This window comes from Delphinapterus leucas, chromosome 20 (genome assembly GCF_059928025.1).
Source record: "Delphinapterus leucas isolate spDelLeu-1000000601 "Yukka" chromosome 20, BTC_Dleu_Yukka2, whole genome shotgun sequence".
Lineage (NCBI taxonomy): Eukaryota > Metazoa > Chordata > Mammalia > Artiodactyla > Monodontidae > Delphinapterus > Delphinapterus leucas.
The window spans coordinates 57662106-57683007 of record NC_143148.1 but is presented as its reverse complement, the minus strand read 5'-3'; the positions used below and the strand labels follow the sequence as shown (position 1 = coordinate 57683007).

The following is a 20902-nucleotide window of genomic DNA, read 5'->3' as shown; positions in this document are numbered from 1 at the left end:
ATGTCCAACCTGGCTCACACACATGGCGGGCGTGGGGGACTGGGCGTCAGCTGGGGGCTCAGCCGGAGCTCTGACAGGCAGTCTACACCCGTGCTCTCCCTGTGGCTTGGGCGTCTCAGCATGGCGGTGGGGTTGTGAGAGGGAGCCTTCCCGAGAGCAAATCTTCCCAGATGGAGAAAGCAGAAGCCCCTGGGTCTCCGCAGGGCTTAGTCCCGGAAAAGGCACATCATTGCTTCTCTTGCATTCTGTTGGCCATGCAGTCTCAGGGCCATAGAGTCAAGGAGGGGAAATAAATGTCACCTTTCAGTGGGGGAGGGAGGAAGAATTTGCAGCCTGCAGCCGTCTTTAACCTACCACTATGATCAACAAATGATTGTTGAATATGAAACTGAATTTCACAGACGTGCCTCAAATAGGGAATTAGCTGCAGGTGAGGCCTGGGGGGTTGTGAATGGACCGATCTCCCCCCTCCCCCCCACCAGCCCTGCTCCCCACCCTCCTCGACAGTTTGTGGAGCCCCTCTGGGCCCGAAATCCTCCAATGCCACGTGTGACTGGGTAGCGCTCTCAGGGCCTGGGGAGGTCATGCTGTGGTGACCAGGAAGGCCCAGCTTCTCAGACCCTTGCACAGTCTGCTGGCAGTCCAGTGGGTGCAGGACACCCACTCTCCCACCCTGCTGCCTCGGCTGGGGGCTCCCAAGCGCCCCTATTCACAGGCATCCTGGGCTGGGATGGTCTTTAGCCAGCGACGGCCCCTGCTGAGCCTTGGGCCTACCCTGATGTCCTTCCAGGCTCAGAAAATGTCTGGGGTGAGCACTGTCGTCTCAGCCCTGCCCCTCCCCTCGGCTCCCTCTGGTCCCCTCCCTGGTGTGGCTCCGGTGCCGCCTGGCCTCCACCGTCGTCATCCACTCTGCCCCTTGCTGGCAACTAGAAGGGGCACAGGTGGGCGGGGCTGTGCAGACAGAACTGCCTCCTCCCTGTTCTGGGCTGGGCAACCTTACAGCCGCTCCCTCCCCAGCAGCTGCCCCGGGCAGCTCCCCTGGCTTGGCATTCAAGCAGATGGTTCCCTTTGGGAATGGGCTGTCCACCTGCTGCTCTCCTTGTGATGCGTCTGGTCCTCCGGTCCCCGGAAACCTTCCGAGGACTTGCCGTTCTTTATTGGTTTGTTCAAACCCCCAATGCGTTCCACTCGTGTGTCCGAAGTGCCTGCCCTGTGCTCAGCCCTGCGCCCCAGGCTGAGGCTGTGAGGCCAGTGCTGCGGACCTGGTCCCTGTCCTCCAGGGGTTTCCCTGCTAGTGAGACCCAGACCTTCAGTCATCGCATTGATGAACCCACGGCAGCCTGCGGTCGGCCAGGCAAAGGGACACTTGCCCAGATCCGTGAAAGCAGGGGGGAGCTCACTGGACAAGGGCAGGGGGGAAGGACATCTCAGGAGGAGGAGCTGTCCTACAAGCATGGTCCTTTTTTGCCCTCCGTGGGCCACGCCGTGGACCCAGAACCGTCACAGCAAGCGTTTCCTCCTGTTACTCACACGGGACCCGGCTCCCTTTGGGGGCTTCTCAAAGGCCACCTTCTGCGAGTTCTCATCTACCTCGTCTAAAGTTTTAGCTCCTCTGTTTTATTTTCCCTCCTTAGCACTTAGACTCTGACATCCATAGGGGGCAAGGACTGTCTCGTTCACTCCCTGTATCCTCAGAGCCTGGAACTGTTCCTGACACATGGCAGGTGCTCAGTGCACGTTGGAATCCTTGTAGAATCATGCACAGGAAGTGGGTCCCCAAGGGGAGGAGAGGGTGGAATTGCTCTAATTACCCTTCTCCTGCGTTCCCTGCAGACCAAGGGGCTGAGAAGGGAGGGCTTTGGGGGACAAGCATCAGGGTCCCAACTTCCCAAATCACCACCCCTCGGGGGCCACGCCTGAGGAATCCCCGCCTCTAGCACCTGCCTTTTCCCAAAGCTCCGGGTGATTCTGATCACAGACAGGTGTGGGCTGCTGCCTTGATCTCCAGGGTCTGTGGGTTCAAGGCTGACCCCTCCTCTTCAGCCACTGCAGCCGCTTCCAGGTGCGCGGTGCAAGGTAAGCCCACTGAGCCGAACTCTCCTCCAGAGCCCGTGGGGTCCCCACCACCAGCTTCCTCTACCCCCCCCACCCCAAAACAGGACCAACTTCCTGGGCACCTCACCTGGCTGCCAGGAAAATGGTGTCCAAGTGGGCGCTCTCTCTTTAAAAAGAAAACCCACTTTATTTCAGAAAATTTCAAACACATACAAAAGTAAAGAGAATAGTGTAATAAGCCTCCATGTACCCACCACTTAACTTCAACTATTGTCAACATTTGCCATTGTTTTCACCTCCCTCTACCCCTCCCACCCTCACTCTGCCGCCTTTTTATTTTCCATGTCTTTTAAAGCAAACCTCATCTTCATACTAATTCACTCATAAATACTTTTCCACATGGATCACTAACAGATAAGGGCTTTAGAAAACACAGTGATATCACTATCACGACTATTAACATTAGTAGTAATTTCTTTTTTAAAATTATTTATTTATTTGGCTGCCTCGGGTCCCAGTTGCGGTGCTCGGGATCTTCTTAGTTGTGGCGTGCGAACTCCCAGTCGCGGCATGCATGTGGGACGTAGCTCCCCGACCAGGGATCGAACCCAGGCCCCCTGCCCTGGGAGTATGGTGTCCTATCCACTGGACCACCAGGGAAGTCCCAGTAATTTCTTTTTTCTTTTTTTTTTTTTTTTTGCGGTACGCGGGCCTCTCACTGTTGTGGCCTCTCCCGTTGTGGAGCACAGGCTCCAGACGCGCAGGCTCAGCGGCCATGGCTCACGGGCCCAGCCGCTCCGCGGCATGTGGGATCCTCCCGGACCGGGGCACGAACCCGTGTCCCCTGCATCGGCAGGCGGACTCTCAACCACTGCACCACCAGGGAAGTCCCAGTAATTTCTTAATATGATCTAATACCCAGACTATGTTTAATTTTCTAGTATCTCACAAATATATTTTTCTAGTTGGTTTGTTCAAATCAGGACCCGTCCAGACCACACAGATTTGCATTAGGTAGATCTGTGTCTGAAGTCTCTATCCTTCCAAGTGGGCTCTGACCCTCAAATCGAGGTTCTCCGTGGTATCAGACGATTAACGTACGTGGGAGTTTTTACGGAACAAACACCTATACCTTGGCCCTAACTGGACAAATTAGGTCAGGGTCCCTGGGGTGAACCCGAGCCTGGGTGTTTGCTTCATTCATTTGTATTTATTTACTGGTTAAGCGCCACCCTCGGGGATCCTGGCATGCTGCCAGGGCTGGAACCCACTGGAATACTCTCTGGGGTTCTCAAGGCACTAGCAGTCGTGCCCCCCAGGGTGTCCCCTGGCAACCTCTGGGGAGGTTTTTAGTTGTCACCACTTGGGGAGGGGGCTATGCTACTGACCTTTAGTGGGTGGAAGCCAGGGATGCTGCCCAACATCCTACAGTGCCCAGGGCAGCCCCCCAATGGCAGATCTAATCATCCAGCCCCAACGTCCAAGTGCTGACATTGAGAATTCCTGATCCTGAGGCACAAACCCCGCTGTTCTCAGGCCTCCTGAGGGAGGAGGCAAATTAAACTGGATTCTTTCCATTCCTTATCTCAACCCCATACAGTCCACGAAACGCATCCGCCTGGACCTCCTCACATTAGCCCCGCATCCCCTCCCCCCGTGCTGAGCCTGGCCGCTCCTCTCTCTGCTTGGGGCAGCAGAGCAGGGCACAGGTCGGAACGCACCACTCAGCGGCGGGATGACCTGTGGCCTCCCTCTGCTGCGGGCCCCACACCTGGGAAATGGAGAGAGCAGGGCTGTCCTGAGCAGGCGGTGACAGCAGGCCACGTGCCTAAGGAGCGCTCAGTCAGTGCCGGTTATGCTGTTTACTGCGGTACCCGGTGCCTGGCGCAGAATAGATGCTCAAAAAGCGCTTACAGAAATGAATGGTCTGTACACTGATATGCATAAAATAGATAACTAATAAGAACGTGCTGTATAAAAAAAAAAAAAAAGAAATCAATGGGTCCCCATTTCTCCTTGTGGGAACTGGGGCCCAGAGACAGGCTGATCTCACAACCAGTGCCCAGCATTCGGCCTGCTCAGGGCTTCTCGGCCGGCAGAAGGGGCCTCGCTTCCGTGACAAGAATGTGGTTGGCTGTGCCCGCCGTCTCTGGAGGCCTCCCCACCCGTTTGTTGCCACCATCACAGGAGACGATGCGAAGCAGCCCTGCCCCATAGCTCCCTGGGGAGGAACCAGGGCACAGGACCCTCGCAGGCCACCTTCCCTCCCGAGGCGGAAGGCTGGGACGGGGACGGGTGGGGGGACATCCGGCCCCTAACCCTGCCCCCCACCTCTGTCCTTCTATTTGCGGGGGGGGGGACATGATACATTTCCTGCCTGTCCCTCTGGACTGGATACGCTCAGGGGAACCAAAAGATTGTAATACTTTAGGAATGACTCAAAAGGAGAACACCGCTAGGGCGCTGACTCTTATTTAGGAATGACTCAAAGGGAGAACACGGCTAGGGCGCTGACTCTTATTTCCTGCAACCCATGCTTCCCTGCATTCACGGAAGGGGTGTCATTGTCCTGCTCTGAGACTCAGTTTCCCTTTCGAAGCCTCCAGAAGGACACAGAGCACGGGGTGTCGGGATCTTGGGCTTGTAAGACGGAGCTGGCCGGACAGGCTTGTGACAGTGACATGGAAAACACTTGCTAGGGGTTGGCTTTGTTCTTCCTGGCATGCTGGGTAGGTGCCTGCAGAGGTCTCCCCTCTGTGGGAGGCCTCCTGAGAAACCCACTTGGATAAAAGGCCTCTGCACCCACACCTCTGGGAACTGGGGAATGACTACCAGCTGAGCGTCCTCAGAAACCCGAAGGCGGCCCAGCGGCCAGGAGGCAAGTCCTAACACCCTCCAGCTGGGCCGCGCCCCCTGGTTCACCCCCAGAAGTGGGGTGCAAAAGCATGTGTGGCGAGCCAAAGGGCCAGACGCTGACACCGGGGAAGCTGCCCTCTGATCACGAGGGCCATCTGAAGCCCCACAGGCCAGCGACTAGCGGGGTGGGGGGAGGGTGCGTACTGTCAACGTGTACCCAGGGCCCAGGGCGGGGGTGGCGAGATGCTGGAGCCCCACACTTCCCCCCTCCCCTCTCCGCAGCCTGGCGGCGGGGCCTGCTCCAGCACAGGCGTCCGGTGTGGAGGGAACCCCGAGGCTCAACTTCCACCACCCAGGGCTGGGGGGGCACAGCCGCAGGGGACCCGGCACCCAGCCTCGGAAGGGGCGCGCGGCCGAGAGCGCCCCCCGGGCCGCGGCCCAGACCTTCCCCGTGTTGCCCCCCTTCGACCTCACCCTCGGGCCGGGGCGAGAGGAAACTAAGGAGGGCAGGGGAGTCCGCGAGGCCGGAGGCGCGGGCGCCCGGCGCACCCCTGGCCCGCTCCCTAAGGAGGCGGCGGGCGGCACCCGCTCTGCCCCCGCGCCGGGCCGGTGAGATCCGGCGCCCGCGGGCGAGGCGGGGCCGCCGTCAGCACCGCCCTCGGGGGCCAGGGAGGGGGCTGTGGGAGGTGTGCGCACGGCGGCGGTGGCGGCTGCCCCGAGCGCCGGCCGGGGCGGAGCGGGGCTCCAGCGCGCTACCCGGCCCGGGCCAGGAGCCCCGCTGCTCTCTCTTGAAGGCTTGTCGCCGCGGCCCCACGAGCCCGGCCGCCGCCGCCAGCGGCGCCGGGGAGGGCCCCACAGTGAGCCCACCAGGAAGCGGTGAGTGCCCTGCGCCGCGCGCCCCGGTGCCTGGCACGGCGCTGCCCACCCCACCCTTCTAGAAGACGCAGCTCTTCCCGAGAGCCGCAGCCCCGCCGAGCAGCGTCCACGCCCCGCCAGCCCCCGCGGCGGGAGTGGCGTCCCTGGGGCGGGCGGGCGGGGTCCCCGGGGGGCGGCGGGGGACCCCCGCGGGCTCGGGCGTGCCCCTCCAACTTCTTGCAGACTTTTCTGCGGATACGCGGGTTGGGGGAGAGTTGGGCCTCCTCCGGCCATGTTGCAGCTTAGGACTGGGCGGGTCGGGGGAGGGGTGTGTCCCCGCGCGTGGAAGCCTCCGGCCCCCCACTCCCCACCTGCCACCCCGCGCTGTCACGAGCTCCTGGGGGACGGACCAGACCGCCACCCCTGAAAGCTGGAAAGGAGCCCGGCGGGGGGTGGGGGCAGGAGGCCTCGAGAGGAACCATTTCCCCTCTATCGAGTATTTCAGAATTTATTATTTATGAACCGCCTCACTTAGGGGCCCCCTTCGCTCCCAGAGCATCAAAGCAGGTTTGCAATCTCGAAGGGCGATTTGAGTGTGAACGCACTCGCGACTCTCCCGGCCTGCTGAGCTCAGCGGACCTGGGGGGAGGCACTCCTTACAAAGGTTGACCTGTAGCCCGGCGTGGCCAGCCTGGTGGGCGGGGTCAGGGCGGCTGGGACCTCCCTCAGACTGCCCCCGGCTCAGAAAAGTCTGTGCAAGCTGAGCCTCCTTGTCTCACCGAGGATGGGGGTGGGGGACGAGGAGGTGAAGGCAGCCCGGTGGAAGCGCTCCTGTGATTGTGCAGCCTTTGTGAAAAAAACACCCCATCTTACAGATGAGGAAACTGAGGCTCGGAGTGGCCCACCTGGATTGGCAGGCTCCAGGGTTTCCTGCACAGCCCCCAGGGGCGCTTGGGGAGCCCTTGTCCCAGGCCAGGTTAACTCCAGAAAGCACCCTGTTACCTGTCCAGGCCACACCCACCTTGGGTTCTGTGTCCCCAGCCTGGATGGGAGGGAGGCCATGTATTTATGGAAAGACTTAATCCCTCTGCCCGCCCCAAGGAGGCTGAAACCTCCACCAGGCTAATCTCCTCTCCCTGGAAGCCTTTCTCTGGGCCAGTGGGGTGCCCCCCGAGGGCCCTGACCTGAGGTTAAGAACACCTCTGGACTTCCCCTCAGTGGCCACGGAAAGACAGCGGTGCTATTTAATGTGTATTGAGCACTAAATGATGGTACCCATCACCTGCGTTTTCTGTTTTCATTCTCTGACCTAATACTGTTATCTCCATCTTACAGATGAGGACACAGAGGCTCGTAAAGATAAAGTGACTGATCCAAGGTCACGCACGGGCCGGTAAGTGGCAAGGCCGGGCCTTGGACCCCTAGCCCTCACAGTGTAGGACCACCAAGTACAAGCCTTCCCCCATGAAAATATTGTTAATGTATAATATACACACAATAATGTGTACACATTAAAAGTGTACACCCAGGTCAAGAAACAGAAATTCCACAGGAACCCACTCGTACCCCATGGAGCCGCAGTCTCCCCTGGGAGCCGTGGGTGGTTCTGTGTGCACCACAGGCAGTGCCACGTTGTAGTTACTTTTTATTTGGCGCAAAGAACACAATCGTTTACTTTTCTCTTTGCTCTGCAAACCTGCAGGGGGTGATGAGGAGTTTGTGACTCCTAACTTCAAGGTTGCTGTGAAAACAATGACATGTTTTCTACTTAACCCCATGATTAATTAACCATTAGCCTAACTTCTAGTACAGTACCCCTTATTCTGAAACATTTTTATTGATGTATAACACAGGGAAAGTTGCGCAGATCCTGAGTGTTGAGTTTAGTCTCCCAGAGGCCCCGAGGTGGCAGCAGGCTAGTATTGTGCTCAGACTTACATGGTCAGTCAGCGGAAGGCCACGGCTAGACCCCAGGTGGCCCAAGACCCTGCCCGGTGACAGCGAAGCGGGTGGGGATTTTGGTGGGCACCTTGCCCCCGCCCCCAGGCCCATCCTCTTTCGCTCCCTGTCGGCAAGCGGCTGTGGGCCAGGCGAGTGCCTCCCGCAGGTGTGTGGGCTAAAGCCAGGGAGAGGCTCGTGTTTGCGCTCTGTGTGCCGGGACGGGAAGCATGTTAGCGCTCGTGGCATCTGTTCCCAGCACAGCCCCTTTGGCTGGTGTTGCAGGAATTCTCATCCTGTTGCAAAAGGAAAGTGCCTTTTTTAAAAAAGGAGGAAAACCAAGATGTGTCGCGTGCCTGCTGGGAGCCCTGATTGGCCAGTCTGTTAGTACGTCTCCCCTGTGTTTGCAGTAAGGAAACAGGCACGGAGAGCTTGCCCAGACTCCGCCAGCTGGGAGGGGAACCTGATTCCATCTGGCCTGGTGGGTCCACCCACCTAGGCAAAGGGTCACATTCCTCAGCTATGATTTTTCACACCTGGCCTCTCCTTGGTCCTCAAGTGAGATCTTGGTTCAGGGTGTGAGGCCCTGGTGCCTGGGCTGAGTCATGACCTCCACGGAGCTACTCTGATTTCATCTGGGAGGTTGACTCTCCAGAGACCAAGTTCAGGCTTCTAGCCCGATGCTGCCTTTCACTGACTTTCCCTCTCTACATGGCCTCATCTGGGAAACCCAGGTGACAACCTTTGTGTAGGGTTGCCAGGTTTAGCAAATTAAATGCCCAGTTCAATGTGAATTGCAGATAAATGATGGATGACGATTAGTGGGGGTATGTCCCATGCAGTGGTCGGGCATCCTGTATTTTATTTGACCAGTTCCAGTTCCAGATCTGCAGGATTCATGCCAGGAGGGGTTTTATTTCATCCTCTACAGCCCAACCTCCATGATCCACCAAAGCAGAAACTGAAGGGAATCAGCCGACCTTGGCCAGAATTCTACAAGCTGGGTGCCTTTGGCCCTTGGGTGGTTCTTGTGTCTCCGGTACACAGTGCTGCATCTTCTTTACTTCTTACTCTGTGTAGAGAACACATTTGTTGACTGTTCTCTTCGCGTTGCAAACCTGCAGGGGGTGAGCTGGCCAGCACTCACGGCTGCGAGCTGGTCGTTTGTGGCTCTTACCTGCAAGGCGGCTATAAAGACAGCAACGGACACCTTGGCCAGGTGTGTCCTTTCCCCATGGCTTTAGAGAGGCCGTGTGGGGTGCAAAGCAGCAGATATCCCATCTATCTCTCCACCTCTCAGGGGAGGGGCAGACCCCCTGCAGGAGGACGTAAGTTTTTATCACTCGCTGCCCATCCCTGTCACCAGAGAGGATCCTGCCCTGGCCCTTTGGCGGTAGGGAGATTTTTATGCCTGGGTGCAAGAAAGAACCTGTTCTAACTCAGGCTGTTGTGCAAATAAGTAACAATCTGATCTTTTGAATGGAACATAAACAGACCCCGATTCAATATGAAAGGGAGGCTTTTCACATTCCTGCAAATGTGTGAAAGGAGAGAACATTTATACCTAAACTAGCAGTTCTCTTGGGTCCGACTGCTTCCCTACCATCGTGCCAAGCTAAGGGGGCCCGCTCTCGTGAAATCTTTCCTTTGCGCCCATTAAATCTTTATTTTCTAATTACAAAAATGTGTATCTTTGTAACAAATTCAGACGGTGTAGACCCCCGCGAGTAGAATGATAGACACTTAAGTGGTGTGGCGAGATCAGCCGGGCTAGGGGCTGCGGCTCCCTGGCCGCTTGACCGCTTGGAGCTCCGTTCCCTCCTGTGTACATTGGGGATGGGCATGATGTTATCTCGTCCGGTGTTGTCAGGGTTAGGAACTTTTGTAACGGGCTCGGCCTCTTGAAAGCATTAGCCTGACATCTGTCAGCTGTGATGGTGGCGTTTGGGGGGATGTAGCCCCACTCCCCACAGTTAGGCGTAAGCTTGCCTTCCTCATTGCCAGACATCCCATCCCATCCCACGTACAGGGGGTGTCTCCCACAAAAGCATGTTCCATCTCTGCAGGGGGCTGCCCCCCCAGCCCACTCACGAAGGGAGCAGAGTGGATGGGGCTCTGCCCACAGTCCTACATAAATCACCCTGGGGAACGATTCCTTCTGCTGCAACAGGCCACACCTCGGAATCCGGGACCACGTGGCAGGGTGCCCCTGGTTCTGTTCCCACACAGCACCCTCAGAGGGTGCTGAATGGTGACATAATGACATGTATGCTTGACAGTGAGGTGATGATGACGGTGACACCTGTCCCAGGCCCTGTCCTGGAGGCTGGGCCCGGATGCCTGATGAGGGCACAGAGCCTGGGAGGCAGAGCATCAGCGTCTCAGGCTCAGAGAGGGAAATGACTGGCCTAAGGTCACACAGCTTGCACAGACTCCCAGTTCCTCTCAGCCACTCCCACCTTCCTTCTGCCCCTGTGGGGCGTTACAGCAACGTGCACTGGGATAAGAAAAGTCGGTTAGTGAAAACTCCATTTGGGAGTTCTAGAAACCAGAAATAGAATCACTACACATAGACAAGACCTGTTGATGCGACATTTACCTGACCCTGGCACAGCTTCCTGTCCCCCAGTGTCCCCTGAATCCAGGCTGCCAGGTCCTCTCCCTCCTGCTTTCTTCTTTCTTTCCCTGTTTTGAGATAGGCATTTATTTATTTATTTATTTATCTATTTTTGGCTGCGTTGGGTCTTGGTTGCTGCGCGCGGGCTTTCCTCTAGTTGTGGTGAGCGGGGGCTGCTCTTCGTTGGGTCTTGGTTGCTGCGCGCGGGCTTTCCTCTAGTTGTGGTGAGCGAGGGCTGCTCTTCGTTGGGTCTTGGTTGCTGCGCGCGGGCTTTCCTCTAGTTGTGGTGAGCGGGGGCTGCTCTTCGTTGCAGTGCGCGGGCTTCTCCTTGCGGTGGCTTCTCGTTGCAGAGCGCGGGCTCTAGGCGCATGGGCTTCAGTAGTTGTGGCACACAGGCTTAGTTGCTTCGCAGCATGTGGGATCTTCCCGGACCAGGGCTCGAACCCGTGTCCCCTGCACTGCAGGCGGATTCTTAACCACTGCGCCACCAGGGAAGCCTGCAGAGGTAGGTATTTTTAAGGTCACAAGACAACTTTGGGGATAAAACCCGTCAATTCAGGACTATTTTCTGGGAGGAACAGTGTGACACAGCGCCTTCCCCCAGCAAGAGCTGCAGTCCCTGGCTGCCCCTCCAGCCACATCAGAGAAGTTGTAGGAAAGCCCCATCTGATGCTCCAACTGCGGATCTGATGCTCCAGCTGCGGGGGCTGGGTAACTCTGGTTGAGCTGCGCTCTGCTTTCCTTTCCTTTGTTGAATGCTTCTCTTGAAATAGTTTCAAGCTTGCAGACAACTTGCGGGAACAGGAGGTGCTACTGTGTATCCTTCACCGTTTGGCCACCGTTGCTTTATGGGCTTGAGGCCCGTTAAGATTTCTGGCCGAACTCTGTGAGTGAAGCTGCAGAAATGATGGCCCTGGAACCTGAACACTTCAGTGTGTGTTTCCTAAGGATAAGGACTGTCTCTTGCAAAACACAGCCCAATGATCAAAATCAGAAAACTCGACATTGGCCTCATACTGTCACCTCCTAGGCAGTTGTCTCTCTTTTGACCATTTTATTACTTTTCAAACAGACACAAAAGTATGTCACGAACTCCCATGTCCCAGCTTCAACAGCAGATGGCGTCCCCAGCCCCCCCCACAGCACTGCCGCTGTTTTTCTGTTGTATTTGACAGCAAAGTCCTGACATCACTTTATCAATGAGGACTTCAGCGCGAATCACTGTTTTATAAACCCTGCTCTGGGATGTGTTGTAAACTCTATTGGGTGGGTTGTGACCAGCACTTAGCTGAGACAGAATGGAAGAGCCGTAGACTGTGGAATCGGAGTGCTGTGCACAGCGTCTGTACTGTTGTGATGTTAAGTGTGCCTAGCGGGGGTCCTGACCTCAGGGGCAGACCGCTGGGCAGGAGACCCAGCTTGGGGGAGAGTGGTGGGGTGGGCAGAGACGACGGAGGTAAGCTCTGCGGTTGGCTTGAAATTCCGATCCCACCATCTGCTCCCCGTATGACCTTTTTGCAGGTTAACTAATAACCTCTTGGTGCCTCAGTTTCCCCATCGGCAAAGTGAGGGTAGGAACGGTCCCAATCTCACCGGGCTGTTGTGAGGCTTAACTGACCGTGAATCTCTGTCAAGTTTCTCCGGAGGGTGCTGGGCACATAGCGGATGCTCAGAAAGGTGCCCAGTATTCCCATAGGTCTGCTCTGGGGCTCTCTCTCCTCCAGCCCCAGTCCCCGCTTTCTCCTAAGGAAGGATGCACTCTGCCTGGCATCTCATCTTGCACACTAGAGTGCCCCCACTGCCCCCCACCCCGGGAGCTTTTGAAAATCCCAGTGCCAGGCCGCACTGCAGGCCAATTACCAGGAATCTCTGGCGGAGGGACCCAGGCATCTGTGTTTTTGGAAAGCGCCTGGCGACCGACTCTCACGCTGCTCAGAACATCACCTGGTTCTTGCTGGGATGCAGCTCCTGAGCCTGCGGGCGGGCGGGGTCTGAGAGCCTACACTTTTCACAGCCTCCCCGTGGGGGTGCTGGAGCTGCTGACCTGACCTGACCTGACCTGACCTGACCTGACCGGGGGCAGCTCTGAGCGGTGCGGCCCTGGAGAAGAGGCTCCAGCGGGAAAACACCACCTCCCTCCCCTCCATCACTGTCAGAAATAATGGCAGCCCACGCTTCTGGGACCTTTGCTGTGCGCCGCGAGGAGCAAAGCCCTTTCGCAGTCACCCCCTCCCGACACCCAGTTGACACCACTGCACGAGCATCAGCCCCGTTTTACAGATAAGGAGAGTGAAGTCTTGGCAGGTTAAGAAACCTGCCTGCGGTCACGTGGCTGAGCCAGGCTCGGGTCCCAGCCAGGGAAACGTTTCCCTTAGCACACAGCTGCCCTGAATCTGTTCCCAAAGGTGTCAGTCTGTCCGCCCTCCCTTTCTCTCCCTCTCTCCCTCCCTCTCTCCCTCCCCCTCCCCCCTTCCCTCCCTCCTAGTCCCCCAGTCCATCCCCTAGTGGACGTCTCCTGTCTACCTCCTACCAGCCCACAAGTTCAACCTGGCTAAATTGAAGCCTTTATCTCGGCCCCTCCTGCCGACTGAGCCCTCTCACAAGCCTGAGCCTGTGCGGCACCCCAACTTCCAGCTGCTTCTCCCTCCGTACCCTCACTGCCCCGCTGTCTTCACCACTCATGCTCCACAGCATCTGGCCCAGAGCCGAGCTGCTCTGACCTCGACAAGCACGTGGATCTCGAGGGGCCTTGTTAAAATGCTGATTCTGGCTCAGTGCATCCAGGTAGAGCTGAGATGCTGCATTGTTAACAAGCTCTTGGTGCCAAGGCTGCTGGTAGCGAGGGCCTGGGGGGAGGAGACCGGCCTGCACAGCCCCCTAGAATGTGGAGGCTCCTAGGAGCGCTCAGGATAACCTCTGAACTGTGTAACCAGCCTCCAGAGACCCCACGGTCCGGCTCAGCTTTGGCCCTTCTGCGGCCGGTACCTGCCCGCCCCCCCCCACCCCCACCCTCTGTTTCCTCCCGTGGGCCACGCCCCTCTTGTCCTCTGAGCCGTGGCACATTCTGTTCCTGCAACACACCTCTGTTGGTGCCAGTTTGCCTACATTGAGGTGCGGGGTCCCATGTGGCCTTGAATCCACTTGTGTTGGGTCTTCTGAGACCAGATGCCAGGATGGGAAATGTGCAAGAAATGTATCAATAAGGGAAATAGGGAAGGGGGCTGGGAGGTCTGAGCCCAAGGAATAGCGAAGCGGGGCAGAGAAAGCAAGGAGGGGCTGGGGTGCATCCAGGGACAGCTGGCAAAGCCAGAGGTGGCCGTCAGGGGCGCCTGCCTTGGGTCTCGGCCTCGTGCAGGACAGAGACGACAGGCTTGCGAGCACAAGGGCCCGTCAGAGATGTGTGGGCGCTGCTCGCGGCCACCCCCCGCCGCTGCCAGCCTAGCACACAGGTGCCCTGGGAGGCAAGGGATCCCCGACTTCACCCTCTCAGAGAGCCTGCAAGAGCCTCACAGACCCCTGTGGGGTGGCCCCAGCCAGGGGTCAGGGCAGTAGCAGCTTGGAATCCCAGCTCCACTCCTTCTAGTAAGCTGGGTGGCCTCAGGCAGCCGCTGACACCTCTCTGAGCCTTGATTTCCACATCTGTAAAACGGGGGCAGTAATAGCACCTCCCAGGGGCGCACCCGAGGCTTGAGTGTCAAGCCGCTGCCTCTGTTCACCCGTCAACTAGTCGGAATGCTCAGGACCATCACCTTGCAGGGAGATCGTGGGAACGGGCTGGGAAATTTTAACACTGGGGACTGGGGTCCCTTCATCTGTTAGATCTCTGAAGAATTTGCATTTTAGAAGAGGGGCAGCATTGTAACAAAAGGCACACGCATTTTGCGAGCTCAGGGCCCCCCAGCAGCCCCACCCAGGGCCCCCTTGTCCGCAAAGCCAGCCACGCTCTGCTGGTTCTGCCACATCGCCCCGGGCCAGGCCTCACCGGCACCTTCACGGGCTCCTGCGCTCTGGGCCTCCTCCAGTATATTTAGCTTTGAGGCGCCTGAAAGTTTTTTCCACCAGCACACCCTGGTCTCCGAGCAAATTCAGCCCAGCTGTAGCGGGCAAGCGCCGCGGCCTCGGCCGCCGTTTCTCTCCGCCGCTACTTCCTGTTGTGCACCCATCAGGCCGGGGGCGGGGCCTGGACACGCGTGGCCGATACAAACAAGCCTCTCCTCTCCTCAGGCCGCAGAGGCACCGACATGGGGCTGAAGCTGACCTGCCTGAAAGGTAAGCGGGTGGCCCTCCCTCCAGCTCTTAAGGGGGGCGGGGCAGGGGAGGTGGGGTGAGGCAGGAGAGAGAGTAGACCCTGAGACCCCAGTGTTGCCGTCCCTGAGACGGAAGGTGCGCGCCCACTAAAGGAGCACCTGTGCGCAGTAGGCGCCGTGTGAGTGCGCTGAGCGCTCCTCCAGGCCTTCCGTTTCCCTGGAGCTGAGTGATGGGGGAACGTCCCAGGGCCCCCCCACGCTTTGGTTGGCCCCTCGGAGGGATGAATCCCAGGCTGTGCAGAGTCAGGGGGTAAGAGGTCGTGGAGGAAGGTGCCACGCCCGAACGGGGGTGTCTGCTGTCCAGCCCGAGGGGCCTGTTATCACTGAGATAGGTGGTCCCACCTGCCGGGTGCCGGGGAAGGAGGGCTGGGAGAGGGGAAAGGCCAGCGGGGAGAAAGTTCTAGGACACTGAGTCATTGAGGGGTGATACGGGCGCCGGCAGAGGCAACCCAGACCTCTGTCTCGTGCTCTGGACCCTCCCGTCCAGCGTCTGGATGTCTCAAGGGCACCTCAGACCCACACGGCCCACGCGAAGCTCATTATGGGGTGACGAATGCTCCCACCCCAGTCTCCCCAGCCTGAAATCTGGGAGTCTCCCTGGTGGCCCCTCGCCCACGTACAGCACGCCCACCAGCCCCTGACTCCCCTCCTGCCTGTCTCAGGCCTTTCCCCAGCTCCTTCCTCTGCCACAGGAAGTCAGGAGGTATGGGAGGGCCACAGGAAGTCAGGAGGTATGGGAGGCCCCCCCCCCCCAGGATGAGGGACCAGCCTTCAAGTCCTGCAGCTGGGATGAGTGAGCTCCAGTGAGCCTCTGGTTGGCCCTCGGAGGGAGGCAGGGCATCTTGATGGACAGCTCCTCCAAGACTGTGGGCCAGTGGGGAGCAGTGGTCCCCCTGGACGAGCGGGGGGACGTGTTTGTTGAGCGGGCATCCGGGAGGGTTAGCTCCGAACGCTTGGCGCTCAAGGACACTTTTCCCTTAGATTTTGCTGTGGGTCTCCCCAGTGCCAGGCACAGAGCAGGCGTTCAGGACAAGCGTTTTGTTTTGGTTTTTGATTGTGGTAAAATAAGCATTAGATAAAATTTGCCATCTTAACCATTTTTAGGCATACAGTTCAGAGGCATTAAGTACATTCACAACTGTTGTGCAACCATCACCCACCATCCGTCTCCAGAACTTCTCCATCTTCTCCAGCTGAAACTCGGTCCGCATTAAACCCTGACTCACCCTTCCCCTCCCCCAGCCCTGACACCTACAGCCTACTTTCCGTCTCCGAATTTGCCCCCTCCGGGTGCCTCACATAAGTGGAATCATACGGCCACTGTCCTTTTGTGTCTGGCTTAACTTCACTCAGCATAATGGGGAAGCTTCGTCCATGTTGTAGCAGGTGTGTCAGAATATCCTTCCTTTCCGTGGCTGAATAATATTCCGTGGTGTGTGTAGACCACGTTTGGTTTATCCGTTTATCCCTTGATGGAGACTGGGCTGCTTCCACACTTGGCTGTGTGTCAGGACATCTTTGACAAACCGAGATCCTGGAGGGGCCTCTGGGGACCACTTGCCTTCCAGCCCGAGGCTGGGGGTCGGCCAGGGGAGAAGACCCAGGAGCTACAGCTGCTGAGGATCCCTGGCAGAGCCCCCCACCTGCAGGACTGAAGCCCGGGCAGCAGGCCGGGTGCCCCTGGGCTGGGAGCTTTTAAAAGGGCCCTGGCGGAGCTGAGTGCTGGGAGGGGTACGGGAGCTGGTGGCGCCGAGCGAGGGGCGCTCATGCATCTTTCCTCACTGGCGCTCTGGAGCTGGCCCACCGCCTTCTCCCTCCCCCAGCCCCACCCCCCCAGCCTTGGTCTCTGGAGGTGACGAGGCCCACACAGGGTTAGGTGTGACTCAGGGCACAGGGGTTGGGGGGAGCGCAGAACCCCTCTCCCTGTGCTTCACCAGGATGACCAGGCCCCCCAGCCCAGGAGCCCTGGGTCCTCTCCCCCTTGGGAACCTCTTTCTTACGGGAAACTGCAGAGGGCTGGATGCCTGCGCCGGTGAAGTTCACGGTTATCTGTGTCCCTTCCCTCGCTGCCCACAGGTGTGCTTTCGCCTAGTTGTTGGTGCTGGGACGTGCAGTTTGCACACTGTCTTCTATTTATATTTTATTTAATGTTGGGTGCGAGTGCTGCATGTCTCCAGCCAGTATCACTTTCACAATTCTTTAATGCCTGTGTCTGTCCAGTTCTGCCAAGAGTGGGTCTTTGGGTTGTTTCCAGCGTGTTGCTTTCGTGGATCATGTCATTTTGATCATCTTTGCTTTCTAACTTTTTAAAATTAGTATTTGTTTGAGGTAAATTCCAGAAATCAGAATGACCTGGTCAAGTAATATGGATAAATGGTGGCTTCTTCCTGGGGCCTTGGCCCAGGCAAGGCCCTTTTTTGTTCATTCTGAGTGGGTCAAGTCATCCGTCCCTCCTCCCACCACGAAGTGAGTACTTCTAGGATTCCCAGTTTCCAGGGGAGGAAGCTGAGGAACAGAGAGGTCATGTAGTTGCCCGGGGCCACACAGCTGGGACCCAGGTGGGATTGGATCCCAGGCGGGCTGTCCCTGAAGCCTAGCTTTAGCCTCCGCTGGTATGGTCTCTTCAGAGGAAAACATTTTAATTCAACACTTGAAGTGACCACTGTAGCTAGAGGCTTTATCCACACGCTCTCTTAAATCTTCACATTAACCCTATAAGACGGTGTTTTAGTTTCCTGGGGCCATTGTAACAAATTACCGCAAACTGGGGGGCTTAAAACCACAGAAATCTATTTTCTCACAGTTCTAGAGGCCAGAAGTGTGAAATCAGAGTGTCAGCAGGGCCGTGCTCCCTCTGGGGGCTCGAGGGGAGAATCCTTCCTGCCTCTTCTGGCTCCTGGGGGCTCCAGGCATCCTTGGCTTGTGGCCGCATCCCTCCTGTGTCTGCCTCCGTCTTCACCCGGCCTCCTCCCCTGTGTTTCCCTGTGTCCTTTCTCTTAGAAAGACATTGTCCTCCCCTTTGTCTTATGAAGACACCCATCTTTGGACTTAAAGCCAGTCTTAAATACAGGATGATTGCGTCACAAGATCCTTAAGGAATTACATCTGCAAAGGCCTTATTTCCAAATAAGGTCATATTTTGAAGTTCTGGGTAGATGTGCATTTGGAGGGAACTCTACTCCGCCCACCACAAGTCACTTCACCTCTGAGCCTCCCGCGTGTGGGACAAGTACGTAGCTCTCTGTCTTATTTTTAGAACGTGCTCATTGCCTGTCTGGCAATAAAAACTCAGCCCAAGGTGGGCGATCACGAGAGTGTGACATGGGAGACAGCACAGCTGGGCCCAAGTCCTTTTGTTTCTGGTTCCAAAGGAGGGTGGGCACAGTGGGACATGTTGAGTGGGGGCCTTGTGCTCGAGGGCCTGGCTGTAGCAGCTGTGACCCGTGGGGACGGTCCGCCGTCCAGAGAGCACCTCCCTCGCACCTTCTCACGTAAGGGCTGCTGTGTCTGTCCCCGTGATCCGGGCCCTGTTCCCTGAGCGTCTTCCCCCAGTTTGCTCATCTCGTCCTCACTACAGCTGGACAACGTAGGTAACATTACAGATGGGGAGACCGAGGCACAGGGACCGAGGCTCGAGGCCCCAGGGCCGGTCAGGAGGGGCTTGGCTCAGCAGGCGGTGGGGAGGGGGGAGTGCCTTTCCTGCTGGCCAAGCATGTTCTGTCCCGGTCGGCCTCAGGTGGCACTGCCAGGAAACATGATGGGGCCGTGTGGCTCTCAGCGGGGCGTCCCCAACCTGAAGCCTGGACTTAACATCTTGCATTAGTGTGTTACGTTCATTACAGTCAGTGAATCGATACAGATACATTATTTTAACTAGAGTCCATGCTTTATCCTAATTTCCTAGTTTTTACCGAACGTCCCTATTCTGTCCCCGGATCCCATCTGGGACCCACCTTACATTTAGTCATCACGTCTCCTTAGGCCCCTCTGGGCTGGGCCAGTGTCTCAGAAGTTCCTTGTCTTGGTGACCTTGACTGTCCTGAGGAGGACAGGTCAGGTGCTTTGTAGCATGCCCCCCTGTAGAGATCCGGCTGACGTCGGGGCTTTTGTAGAGTCTCTTTTGTGGAGTATATGATCACGTTGAGGGTGGGGACCGAGGAGGACACAGGTGCATTCCCCAGGACACTGGGCACTGGGGGCCCTGACTGCTCGGGCATCTTTCCCGGATCCCTTCTGGGGCTCAGAGCCTCTGCTCCCTGTAATCCAGGTTTAGGTGGTTGGGAGGTGGCAGTTACGATGCCGATTTTTCTGATTGGCGTTTGGAGGCCGGAGACCAGCCCCGGATCACAGCACAAGTGAGAGTCACCCCGCACTGCCCCATTCTAGTGCAAGCACATGCTTCCAGCTGTCCCGCAGCGGGCTCCAGAGTTGGTCGAGGGATTGTTCATCACACAAACATTGATTGTGTCCCTACTGTGTGCCAACCCACAGCCGGGTGTACAGGGCTTCAGGACTGAGCAAGGCGGCCACGGTCGCTGAACCCCTGGAGCCTAGAAAGTAAGGAGGAGATGCACGTTACTTGGAACAGACGTCCGAGCACAAGCTGCTCTGTGCCAGGACAGAGATCACCACCCAGCCCACCCAGCCCGGGGGCGGCACCGCTGAGGAAGCCGCACGCCTGGCGGAGCTGGCCTGCGAAAGAGTGGGACGGGACCGTGTCCCAGGCCACACGCACTCTCCGGGCAAACGCCGGAAGCAGGAAGGTGTCAGAGGGATTGAAGGGGGACGGCGGGTGGGCAGGCCGAGGACTGCTCTGGCCAGATGGGGCTGGAGGAAGCTGGGGTTTAGTCATCTTCGGGGCCAGGAGCGCAACACAAGGGTAGGAGACAAAGGCATTCGTTTGGCTAATACATCTTGAGCAGTTTTCAGAACCGTGCTGCCTCCATACTTTTAAAGGGAAGGTCACACAGTGGGATCCACCCCGAGGTGGAGAATGGCCAAGGCTCAATATCTTAGTTTACTGAGGTTCAGTGTTCCCACCTGTGAAATGGGCCTGTGGAGATCCTGGGGTGTCCCTAACCTTGCCACCCCTGCGCACCCTGGAACAGAACCCGACACACAGCAGGTGCTCTCTTCCCCTGGAGGAGAGGCCCAGGCCAGAGCTGTGCTCCTGTGTGACTTTTCATTTGTTCGGCAAACGGTCCTTGAGCGCCTGCCACATGCCGGGCACTGCACTGGGTCCAAGGACACGGCAGCGACAAGCACGGCTCCCCTGCCTCCACGTACAGGGGACAGAAATGAATGTGTGAACATGGGACCCGGGCTGGTAGACTTTGTGGTGAGAGCTGCAAAGGGAGTTGAACAAAGAGGTGCAATAGAGGGGCTTGAGGCAAGTGAAGACCTCTCTGTAGTGCCGACACTGGAGCCAGCCACACGACGCAGGGAACAGTGTCTAGGCAGCGGGAACAGCAACAAAGGCCCTGAGACGGGAACAGGCTTGGTGAGTTGATGAGCAGTGAAGAGTCAAATGTGGTTGGAATTGGGGGCGGGGCGGGGGCGGGGGCCAAGCAGGAGGAATGGAGGTCCCTGGGACAGGCAGGGCCATGGGAGCTGAGCGTTGTATCAGGAATGTCTTTTCCGAGTAATCGGAGGCACTGGAATCACTGCAGAGCAGCCGTCTCATCCTCCACTGCACATCAGGATCACTTACGGCGCCTACAGGAGGGGGCAGCCCTGGTGTGCTGCCCAGCGCCGGGATTTAGTTTGGAAGAAGCTCCCCAGGTGATTGTCCTGTGCAGCTTGGGGTGAGAACCACTGTCTGGGGCCCGTGCCCTTGCTTTTCTGGTGGGCCTGGGGTAGAGACTGACACCCAAAGGTGACAAGGGCCAGACTAGCTTGGCTGGGCTTCAGGGATGCAGGCTCCAATCCAGGGCTTGTTCTGGAACCTTCTGAACAGATCTCTGACCGGGAGAAGGGCTCGGGGGGCTAGGAGACCCCCAGCCTACCCAGAGGAGGGGTGGGCAGCCAAAGCCTGTTCTAAACGCTGAAGCAGATGGGGCTTAGTTTGGCCCCGCCCCTTCCCGGGGGAGAGCTGTCGGCCCTCCTGGCACACAGCAGGGATTTATTAAACCCAGCACCTGCCTCCTTCCAAAGGAGGGAGGGAGGGCCCGCGGCTCGGTCCCTGACTGGGGCCCACCCGGGATTAACCTTTGTCTCCTCCTTATTCTCGGGGCTCCACGGGGTCAGGAATCACGCAGCCTTACTCATCCCTGGA

The 20902-nt window shown here is 57.8% G+C and overlaps 1 protein-coding gene across 4 annotated transcripts in view; it reads left to right on the top strand.

Moving 5' to 3' along the window:
* Positions 1 to 4427: 4427 nt before the first annotated feature.
* CLMB (calcimembrin) overlaps positions 4428 to 20902 on the top strand; it is a 31172-nt gene continuing 14697 nt past the window's right edge. The window contains exons 1-4 of one of the 4 annotated variants that reach the window (XM_089903383.1): positions 5151 to 5787; positions 7102 to 7159; positions 14546 to 14590; positions 15733 to 15831. In XM_089903383.1, the coding sequence (XP_089759509.1) occupies positions 14563 to 14590; positions 15733 to 15831 (127 nt within the window). In that variant the 5' untranslated portion in view covers positions 5151 to 5787; positions 7102 to 7159; positions 14546 to 14562. The other 3 variants (XM_089903381.1, XM_089903382.1, XM_022582997.3) reach the window with 3 other exon arrangements.